The sequence below is a fragment of the Microtus ochrogaster genome, chromosome 10 (assembly GCF_000317375.1).
Source record: "Microtus ochrogaster isolate Prairie Vole_2 chromosome 10, MicOch1.0, whole genome shotgun sequence".
Lineage (NCBI taxonomy): Eukaryota > Metazoa > Chordata > Mammalia > Rodentia > Cricetidae > Microtus > Microtus ochrogaster.
In genome coordinates, this window is record NC_022016.1 from 8,288,594 (window position 1) to 8,300,039 (window position 11,446).

At 48.2% G+C, this 11,446-nt stretch overlaps 1 protein-coding gene across 1 annotated transcript in view; it reads right to left on the minus strand.

The window, feature by feature from the left end:
* Positions 1-10,950, minus strand: part of Bspry (B-box and SPRY domain containing) — a 15,634-nt gene extending 4,684 nt beyond the window's left edge. Inside the window, exons 1-4 of the mRNA XM_026781825.1 lie at positions 10,663-10,950; positions 6,692-6,790; positions 3,552-3,782; positions 1,959-1,984 (exon numbers count right to left, since the gene is read on the minus strand). Coding sequence (XP_026637626.1) covers positions 1,959-1,984; positions 3,552-3,782; positions 6,692-6,790; positions 10,663-10,905 — 599 coding nt within the window. The 5' untranslated portion in view covers positions 10,906-10,950. The remainder of the gene's footprint in view (positions 1-1,958; positions 1,985-3,551; positions 3,783-6,691; positions 6,791-10,662) is intronic.
* Between the last annotated feature and the right edge of the window lie 496 nt (positions 10,951-11,446).

The following is an 11,446-nucleotide window of genomic DNA, read 5'->3' on the forward strand; positions in this document are numbered from 1 at the left end:
TGGTTTTTTGAGAGAGGGTATCTCTATGTAGCCCTAGCTGTCCTGGAACTATGTGGATCAGGCTGGCCTTGAACTCACAGAGATCTATCTGCCTCTGTCTCTCAAGTACTGGGATTAACGGCAAGGGCTATCAGGCCTAGCCTAGGAGCCAGGGTTCTTAGTATAAGATACAAATATGAAACTGGAGGCAGGCAAAGGCAGTGTTAACTGCAGTGTTAGACTGGAATTAGAAGTTATGATACAGATTCGTGCACAAGAAGTTACAAATATCCCCCAACTGTGATTAAAGGTCCAGTACAATGACATGTCAGTAGCAGTGAGAACACTTAATGTCTCATACTGGCTTTGTGATATCTCATCCTACTAAAACAGATATAAGACCCCTGGAGAAAGAGCTGGTTCCAGGGCTGGGGTAGGCAAAATCCAATCTGAACCAGGGTAAGAATGTCTACCACATGTGTGTCTGGCACCCAAGGAGATCAGAAGACATCAGATTATGGGTTGCAAGCCACCTTGTGGGTGTTGGGAACCAAACCCAGGTCCTCTGTAAGAAGAGTAAGGTCTCTTAACTGCTGAGCCACTCTCCAACCCTCCCACCCTGGGGACATCTTTTGTGCCACAGTAAGAAATACTCAAAGAAGAGGGGGCCTGTCAAACAGACAAGCCAGTGACTGGTCAAACGCGGGCAACCTGAAGGTCAAAGCAACCACAGCGGCAGCGGGGCTTTACTATGCAGCAGAGAAGATCAGAATCTGTGACTGGCACTGGTTCCAAATAGGAGGAATAAGTGAGAAAGCAAGCGAACAACTCGGGCAGAAATTAACATGGTGCAAAACTCTTGTGGTAAAAATCTGGAAGCTAACAGGAAACACACAGAAAGTGCCTTTCATTGTTGGCTTATCAATTATGAAAGAGAAAATGCACCCTTATAATGAAGAACCTGGCTGACGACACCTGAAATGCCCACCACTTCATTCAAGCGTTCAAACGTAATAGCCTTGATAACGAGACAGTGACATCACAGCCCAGGCTATATATATATCATTAAAAGGAGGCAAAAAAGAAACACACACGAAGCCACATATATTCCAATTAAATAAGAAATCCAAAATCCCAAATCTAGTCAGAGTTTGGAATCCCACATCTGAGACTGGTGCACGGACTCGGTGGATAAAGGTGCTTGCCAGAGAGCTTGGCGACCCAGGACTCACACGGTGGAAGCAGAGGAACAGCTCCCACAAGTGGTCCGCTGACCCACACATGAGCCATGGCACCCGCATGCACCTACACACACGAAGCAAGTAACTAATTCTTAAAACCAACCACATTTCTAGGGAAACAGATTGGGAAGGGTTGATTTGATAAAGGCTCGCTTTCCATTTTAAATCTTTTTCATTTTAGAGGCTGGGAATTGAACCCAGAACTTTGTACAAACCAGGTAAAAGCACTGAATACCAAGCAACAACCCTATTGGGATTGGCTAATCACCTTGCCTGGCTAATTTTATCCATTTGGTCATTTCCTCAGGCCCTGGCCTCTCAACCTTCTAGCATTCAGAAATGAATGAAATTCCTTAACTACTTAACAATTAAGATGGGAAATTTGAGTGGTAATGCAGCCTTAAGTCTTAAAAACTCGTTCACTGCAGAAAGAAAGGTAGAGGAGACACCAAGGAAGCAGGTATCAGTGAGTCCAGGCCCCAGTTCTGAGTCTCAGGATTCTTATCCAGGGTAACCATAGTTGAAGTAGGATAAAGTTTAGGAAAGCCCAGGGCAAGGCCCTAGCTAATAAGTATTTGCTTCACTTTCTTTCGATATGGATCTGAAGAAGATGTGGAGGGTGAGAAGGCATGGGCCTGACCTCTGACCTTGGAGCTAGGCTTTAGGAAGTTGCGATGGCCTGGGAAGAAGGAAGGGGGTCTCAGTGACAGCCTGAGCAAGTTCTAGGGCCACACTCACCTCTCAACAATGTCGTGTTCCTTCTGCTGCAAGAGAGGAAAACATAGTCAGGCTGGCAGCAGACACCCAGTGTGTGAACATGACCTGCCACATTTCCCTGCACACAACTGTGTGGATGCCGGCTTCACAACAAAGACCTAGCCTCCTAACATACACAAAAATGAATCAGCCATTGCCCCTCCCCTGTGGCAAACCAGGCTCCTCTCAATTCCAGTTCAGCACCATCTTCCACAGAGCCAGTGCCACCCGCCATGGAGACCACCTGCTCTCAGAGGCCTGTGAGGGTCCCAGTTGCTGGGACAGGGTGTGCCCTTGCCTGGAAGCTGGTGCCAAGTGAATCACAATGGAGGGCAGTCAGACCACCTTCCTGTTTGTTCTTCATTCCTCCTCTGCTGGTAGACACTCAGGTGTCTACTGTCCCTCAAAACTGGAGGCTTCTGCATATCTATAAAGTACTTTGAAAAGCAGTGCACTAAATACTAGTTGTGATTATGTCTGGAAAACCCAAGAATGTGTTGTTTATATTAGGGTCTTATCTGCACCAAGTGCTGCCTTCTCCCCAGTGCTTCTGAGCACTCTGCACATCCCAACTCCCTGCACCTGGGTACCTTTCTCATTACTTCAAAGTCACTTCATCCAGGAAGCTCCTGCCTTGTGGGTGTTCTGACCTCTGACGGATCCCTCTACTAGCATGACACATTCTACTTGTCAGTTTATGTAGCAACTCTTAGGTAGAGCTCAGAACAACTGCAGCTGTGCCCTGTGACTCTGCCCCATTACATAACCCAAAGGCACTCAGTAAGTATTTGCTTGCTGTTGAAAGTATATCGTTATCAGGTGCCAACTACTCAGATCATTTTATTTCCCGTGTCATGTTAAGAAGAGAATGATATTAAACATAGTAAAGAACACAGCTATAGGGACTACTGCCCGGGGATCTTGCAGTAGCTGAAAGAGATTGAGTTCATCTTTGAATGCAGCATGGGAATTGATGGCCACGGAGCAGGGTGGGATCACTGTGTGGAAAATCACTAACAGCAGTGGTTCTCAATCTTCTGAATGTCTGACCCTTTAATACAGCCCCTCATGTGAGGTGAGCCCATCATAAGATTATTTTCATTGCTACTTCATAACTGTAATTTTGCTGCTGTACAAATCATAATGTCAATATCTGTGATTCCCAACCCCAGTGAAAGGGTTGTTCAGCCCCCTAAGGGGCCGCAACTGCTGACTAAAGAGGAAACATTGAGGGGGAGGGGGATCCTAGCTAAACCTACCTGACAGGATTCTTGCTAAGGACAGACCAGAGTGACCAGGGTGACCAGACGCCCCTTGGGGATAGTGGAGAGGTGGAATCTGATAAATGCCAAGGGCTATCAGATGTCAGTGGTGGGGACTTTTGGCCAAGCTGATTTAGCTGGGTTCTTTGCTACAGAAGCATAATGATGGGCCAGAATAGAAACAGCTTCACAAGTCTGGTAGAAATCACTGTCACTCATCCCTGTCCCAAGGCCATATTTTTGGCATTCTTGAGGTCTTCAAATCTGGGGGAACCTGGCCAACCTTCTGTGTCCTCACCCTCTCCTGACTTACAATCAGCTGGAGGTCATTCAGATGGGTGAGCATGCCCACCAGGCTGGTACGGAGGGTGTCCAGCTTTCTCAGTGCCTCCGTCCAATGAGCCTGCTGAGTCAGGATACTCTGGTGAGCCCGCTCCTCTTCACCGAGCACCTGCTCCAGCAGCCGCTGTTCCTCATTCTCACACAGGCTCCTCACCAGGCTCATCCTCTGGATAACCAGCTCCCTCGCCGCACTAGCCATGCTCTGGCAAGGGATGAGATGAGGAGTCAGAGACAAAGTCCCAGTCACAAGTAGGGGAGGAGGTACGGGTGTAGCAGAAACGATGCCAACATTGATTGACGGTGTCTGCCAGGGGCTGAGTACGGAGAACAAAGGGATTCAAGCCATTTACTTTGACACCCTAGCATTTAGAGTTCCGAAGTGTGGCATAAAAGATTCAAACATCCAGGCCATGTCTCAGAAGGTCATGACCACAGTTTAAAAGGAGGGCGGGGCTTAGAGATGAACCAGCATTGGGAACATGATGGTCATGGGACAAAAATGAAGGAATCATAGTGATCATAGGGCACAATGGCCTTGAAAGTTATTCTCATCAGCCAGACCAATACAAACCAGGCTCCAGTTGAAATTTCACTTCGCCTCAGAGCCAGAATCCTGTCCCCTCCTAAGGCTTGTCCATCCCAACTGGTTCCAACAACAGAGTTTTTAATGTGCCATCAAGGGGCTCTGAAAAAACTTTCAGCTAAAGATTTTTTTTTTTTGATTTTTCGAGACAGGGTTTCTCCGTAGCTTTTGGTTCCTGTCCTGGAACTAGCTCTTGTAGACCAGGCTGGCCTCAAACTCACAGAGATCCGCCTGCCTCTGCCTCCCGAGTGCTGGGATTAAAGGCGTACGCTACCACCGCCCGGCTAAAGATGGTTTTTTTTGTTTTTTGGTTTTTTTTGGTTTTTCGAGACAGGGTTTCTCTGTGGCTTTGGAGCCTGTCCTGGAACTAGCTCTGTAGACCAGGCTGGTCTCGAACTCACAGAGATCCGCCTGCCTCTACCTCCCGAGTGCTGGGATTAAAGGCGTGCGCCACCATCGCCCGGCTTTTTTTTGGTTTTTTGTTTGCTTGTTTTTTTAAGTTTTTCGAGACAGGGTTTCTCTATGTAACCACCCTGGCTGTCCTGGAACTCACAGAAATTTGTCTCCCTCTACCTCCCGAGTGCTGGGATTAAAGGACTATGCTACGTTGTCTGGCTCAGCTAAGGATGCTAATGTACATCGTCTTCTGACTCCCAGTGGTCAGGTTCTGGCTGCAGTAGGTACCTCCAGACACACTCGGTGACTGGGCGGGAGACTTCTTGTCAGCCTGGACACTGCGAGCATCCTCCCAACTGTCATCTAGCCCTGCTCCCGAGGCCCAAGGACGGTGGCTTCTCTGGGCCCTGCGCCTGCAGACCTGCTTTGTACAGTTTAGGAAACAGTCATTCTTCTTTTGCAGAAGAAACCGAGACCCATATCTTCACAGCATGGAGGACAACAGCTTAGTGAATATCAAGGAAGCTCACTTGAGTCTGAAGCATACTGACTTCGCCTATACCTGCAGCTCACTTGCTCTCCTGGCCTTTACTTTCGCTGCCTATGGCCACTTCCTACTATAGCTGTTCCTTTTAAAACTGAAATCCCAATCTGTCTGTGATCCTGTGTGTGTACGCATGTGCACAACATGCGTGTCGGATCTCCAGGAGCTGAAGTTAAGTGCAGTTCTGAGCTGCCCAAAGTAGGTACCAGCAACCAAACTCAGGTTCTCTGGAAGAGCAGGAAGTGTTCTTAACTGCTGAGCCACCCTTCTAGCCCCTAAATTGAAGTCTTTTGCCTTATTAATAAATAAAAACAAAAAAAACAACCTTTTCAGTGATTTGTCTTTATATCTGAAATGAAGGCAACCCCCCTGCGACTGAACCTCTTGTTTCTCTGATTTTACTTCTTCCTGTCATCTCCCCTGTTCACACTGCTTCAGCCTCACAGGACCTTCTGCCCTAGAAGCTCGGGCGCCCTCTGCCCAGGCCTTTTGCACTTGGTGACCTGTCTAGACACTCTTTGCGCAGTTGTGCACGTCATCGCTCCTCTTTCTAGGTCTCTGAGCAAATACAAACCTTTTGTTCAAACCTTTCTTTATTGTTATTGTGTATGTGTGCATGAGTAGGCATGTGCACACCATGGTGCATATGTGGAGGGAAGAAGACAACTTTATAGAATTAGTCTCTCCTTCTATCTTTATGTGGCTTCCAGGAACAAACTTAGGTCAGCAGGTTTTTGCAGCAAGCAATTTACCTCTGTTTTGTTTTTGTTTCTTCAAGACAAGATTTGTCTGTGTAACAGCTCTGGCTGTCCTGGAACTCACTTTGTAGACCACGCTGGCCTGGAACTCAGAGATCTGTCGTCTCTGCCTTCTGAGTGGTGGGATTAAAGGCGTGTGCTACCACTACCCAGCAATATCAGCTTTTCTTGGTGAGAGCATTCCTTGGGGCTGGAGAGATAGGTCAGCTGTGAAGAGCACTTGTTGCTCTTGCAGAGGATCTGGGTTTGTTTTCCAACACCCACATGGTGGCTCACAGCCATCTATAAGTCCAGTTCTAAGGGATCCAATGCCCCCTTCTGATCTCTGCTGGTGCCAGGCACACATGTGGTGTGCACACATACATGTAAGCAAAACAATCATACACATTAAAATAAAACTTAAAAAGTCTAATTTGTGGGGCTGGAGAGATGGCTCAGTGGTTGAGGGCATTGCCTGCTCTTCCGGGGGTCCTGAGTTCAGTTCCCGGCAACCACATGGTGGCTCACAACCATCTGTAATAAGGTCTGGTGCCCATTTCTGGCCTGACATACGCGCGGACAGAGCACTGTATACATAATAAACAAATAAGTATTAAAAAAATAAAATAAAAAGTCTAATTTGTGGGAAAAAAGGCACTAGTCTTTTTGGCTTTGAACCCAAAGTCACCAGGATTCTGCTTTCTAGTCCCACAGCCTGTGTGCTGACAGAAGCAGCGAGCTCCTCAGTAGAAACGAGGCTGTAAGCCTAGAAAGGGATCTGAGACTATGCTAGACCTGGACTAGAGTCTTAGCCTAGGGGAGGCCCGGTGCCGAGAGTAAATGAGCATTACCACTGCTTTCTGGTTCTTCCCTTGCAGGACCTCCGCCACATACTTGGTGATGCCCGCGCTCTGTAGCTGCAGCCTCTCACACTGGTCCACAATCTTGTTCTGCAACACAGATGGCATTACTGTGTCTTTATTCATGCATATGGGCCACTCACTCATCCGAGCGGTTTTTCCCTTTCACTCTGCCCTTAGTCACCCACTCCCATGGTTCAAATCCAGATGTCATCACATCAGAAACAAGTATGTCAAGGATCCCATATAAGCCTATTGTGTCTTTCCTTCCAGCTCACCAATGCTGGGCTTCCTATCCAGTTACTCATTTGGGGCCATCAAGACACTTGGGTCTTTTTTTTCATGATTTATTTATTTATCATGTAGACAGTATTCTGTCTGCGTGTACATCTCCTTACAGATGGTTGTGAGCCACCATGCGGTTGCTGGGAATTGGACTCAGGACCTTTGGAAGAGCAGTCAGTGCTCTTAACCTCTGAGCCATCTCTCCAGCCCATACTCGGGTTGTGTTGGGTCTGCCCCCACCCTCCCTCACCTCATCACTACTTCCACTTCTGTTATTCTAGCCAGATGGTCACCACCTCAGAGGAACCCTGTTAGACGGCCTCGCATTACCACAGCCATGTCCAGTTCAAAACCTCCCAGTGGTTTTCCAATACAGTGAGGTGAGAATAGGCCTCTTATCTGAGGTGCAGGTCCTACCTGGAAACTCTGTCTCCCATGCCACCTCCTACTTCACACAAACCTTCCTTCAGCTACTTAAAAACACCAGATTTACCAGCCTGCCCGAGGGCCTCAGGCTTACTTCCTCCTTCAGTCTCAGCCTCCCCCAATTGTTGTACTCCCTTGATCTGCCCTTATGCCGCCTCCTCGGGGAAGCTCACTGACTCACCCTGACTCTGTCCTGCTTTATTTCTCATAGCTGCTGACTTGTATACTTTCCTGCATATAAAGGGCCTTAAATAAATATTAATTGATATGAAGTCTCATTGCTTTGACCACAAATGAGTCGGTAGTGTTCTGTTCCCAAAGTCACGAGCCTCAGCCATCAAGGGGCAGGGGACGGGTTGGGAACAAGGGAGCTGAGGCAGATGGCTAGCTGGCTTAGACCCAGGCCTTTCCCACTCCTTCACAGGAGGTAACAGCTGCGGCACTTCCAGGTACCAATCCCTCCGCTGCTCCCCAGAACTCGCCCCAGTGCCATTCACCACAGGCGGTCCAGTTACCTCTTCCAAGAAAGTCTCCCAACCCCCTCCCATCACGTACCCAGGGACGAGAGAACTGAGCTTAGCTATTGTCCTTTTTTATTTTATTTTATAAATAAAGCATGGGTATATCTGACCCTCCACTTTTTTATGACTTACATGAAACAGAATATGCTATTTTAGAACTCTTTTCAGTTAGTGTTATGCTGTTCCAGATTTTTAAAAATGTATTTCATGTATCAGTGTTCTAGCTACATGTATGTTTGGACACCAGAAGACATCAGAATTCATTATAGATGGTTGTGAGCTGCCATGTGGTTGCTGGGAATTGAACTCATGACCTCTGGAGGTGCTGCAGTGCTTTTAACTGCTGAGCCGTCTTTCCAGCCCTTATCCTTTTTTTCTTTAAAAAAAAAAAGTTTTAGCCAGGTGGTGGTGGCCCATACCTTTAATCCCACCCAGCACCTAGGAGGCAGAGGCAGGCAGATCTCTGAGAATTCGAGGCTAGCCTGGTCTACAAGAGCTAGTTCCAGGGCATGCTCGAAAGCTACAGAGAAACCCCGTCTTGAAAAACCAAAAAAAAAAAAAAAGTTTTATTAGTGTATACTAACTATATAGACGGTCCCAGTGACTCTTCTGTCGCATCACCCTTCACCCACTAGTGCCCCCCTCCACCCTGATCCTCTCTTCCTTAATGCTCCCCCTTCTAAGGTTCATGTCTCTTTTTTCTTTTTTCTTTTTATTTATTCTGACGATTATTATCTTATTGTGTTGGTGTTTTGCCTGCATGAATGTCCTGGTGAGGGTGTCAGAACTCTTGGAGCTGGAGTCACAGACAATTCTGAGCTGTCATGTGGATGCTAGGAATTGAACCCGAGTCCTCTAAAAGACGCCAGTGCTCTTAACTGCTGAAACATCTCTCCAGCCCTTCTTTTTTCCTTTTTATTACTTAAGACATTTTTTTTCTTTTGAGATAGGATTTCTCTGTATAGCTCTGGCTGTCCTAGAACTCACTTTTAGACCAGGTTGACCTTGAACTCGAAGATTCTCCTGCCTCTACCTGCCAAATGCTCAGACTAAAGCTACTGGCTTTTTTTTTTAAGACAAAGCTTTATTATGGAATCCGAACTGGCCTCCAATTCACCATCTCTTGCCTTACTCTCTCAGGAGTGTGGCACCACACCCAGCTTAGGTTGTCTTTCTATGGCTTGTGTCCAGGTTCCCCATGAGACACAACACGTGACAGTCGTCTGTCTGATCAGGCTCGTCTCAGTCCACATCCCTCCATCTTCCTTCCGAACCATGTCATTTTAGTCTGCATCAGAGAATAATACCTCATGTGTCTATGTATGGGAATATATCCATATTTTTCTTATCCAGTCTTCCGACAATGGGCACCTCAGCTGCTCCCTAACTCGAGCCGACCGCTCACTCACTTTGAGGCATGGGTCCAGAAGTTAAGAGCGGGTGAACCCGGTGCTATTTTGCCCAGGGCAATTTCTCTGCAGGATGGAGGGAAGGAGGGATGTACTGAAGGAGGGGTGGAGGGAAGGAGGGTGTACTGAAGCCATGGTGTGTGCTAGGGCTAGGGGTGTAGCTCAGGGGTAGAGTCTAATATGCCCGAGGCTCTGTTAAACCCAGCACCAAAAATGAAAAGCAAACAAACAAAACCACAAAATCTAAAGTAGAAGGGGAGAGACTTGCCTCCTTTAAGCCAAGGCCAAGCACGTGTGTAAGGTCTTAGGGTGGCCCAGAGAAGGCTCCTGGAGCATAGCACCATGCCTGCCACCCTGCCCCAGCTTTCACCCCTCCCAGTGCTCAGATTCAAGGCTTTCCATTAGGTCCTTTCCTCTTCCTAACCACTAAGGTCAAGCAGTGGTTTCCTCTTGCCCAGTCAATGAATCTCGCCCTCTGAGCCCTGAACATTAGGAGTCTGGGAGGAGTTACTATCCTGCTGTGGGTCTCCTCCTCATCTGAAAAACCTGAATTCAAACCCACACTTCAAAAGCCCAGCCTGGGTGGAATGAGATGATAAATATCTAAGTCCTTAGGAATTTGTAAAATGCTCACCCATGATGCAAGCTGATTCTATCAACTTTACTCAAGTTTATTTTCATCATGGCTGAGTAACTGAACCCTGCTGGCTGCAGTTTCCAGCAAGGTATGTTTATTACAATGTGGTTGAGTAGCTGATGTCCCTAGAATGAACAGTAGGGCTTAATGCCAGGGTGGGGTTGGGAGAATTAAGCCATTTAATAAAATTGCAAAGAGTTCCCCAGGGGCCACAGCTAGACCAAGGTGACCTGGCCTCCAACCTCAGAAGTTCAGGGGGAACAGGAAGGTGACCAGCCTAGAGCCACACAGGAGATGGGAGGCCTTGAGTCCTGCCATTCTCCCCATCCTGGTTCATCAACTTCACGTCAAGTCAAGGCCAGGTTGGAGGAGAACTAGATCTCTCACCAGAAAACCTGAGGGAGGGGAGGAGACTCTGAGTCAAGGGGTGTGAGGGAACTGAGTTTTTCTGAGGTCAGCTATAACAAACGCACAGTATTATGAATGTCCAGAAACTACCGGTGAAATATAACAAGCTAGGTCCGTGACTCACGGGGAATGGGTAGAATTCGAACTCGGATCCAGCTTAATCCAGAGGTCACACCTCTAACCACCTAGTTCTGAAAGGGAAGCCACAGAGAAGCCAGGCCCCGCCCCCCGACTCCGAGAGCAGTCACCCCAGTTCCCGGCCCCAAGCCCGCTCACTCGCAGCTCCTCGGCGTGCTCCTCCGCCCTGCGGATGCGGTGCCCGTGACAGCGGCCGCCCAACCTGGCGCAGGCTGCGCATACCGGCCGTCTCTCGAAGAGGCAGAACAAGCTCAGAGGCTCTCGGTGCTCGGAGCACAGCTGGTCCTGCTCGGACGACGGCTCGGTCCCCGGCTCGGACCCCGGCTCGGACCCCGGCTCGGATCCCGGCCCGGACTCTGGCTCCGAGGCGTCCGCGGACATGGCCGAGAGCCGGGGGCTCCACCTGTCGCAGGTGCCGGGGACCGGGTTTCTTTCGCCCACGCCCTTCCAGGCCCCGCCTTCCCTGACCCCGCCCACACAGTCTGCGCCCGCGCGCTAACCCTCGCCACCTTTGTACGATCAAGTTGTATAGTGCCTGAGTTTTTAAAGCAAACAACTAACAACCAATATTCTAGTGACGGAAAGAAACTTTAGTGAGCACTTACGAAGCGTCGGTTTTTTTGCTAAGTGCTTTAACTGCTGGTTTGAGAGGCAGCTGTAGGCAGATAATTTTAAAGCCAGGCTCCCCTCTTAGTCCCTCACTGGGCTTGAGTGTTAAAAAGGATTGAGACTATTTCTCTAACCTATTTGGGTTGAGGAGTAGATAAATGAAAACACATGAAGTGAGCCAGGTGCGGCGCACAAATCTGTAATCCCATTATTTAAGAGATGGAGGTGGGAAGAATATCAGGAGTTCATGGACATCCTTGAGCCTAGGAAGGTTGACCTGTCTCAGAGTCGTAAAATCAAAATACAAGCCATA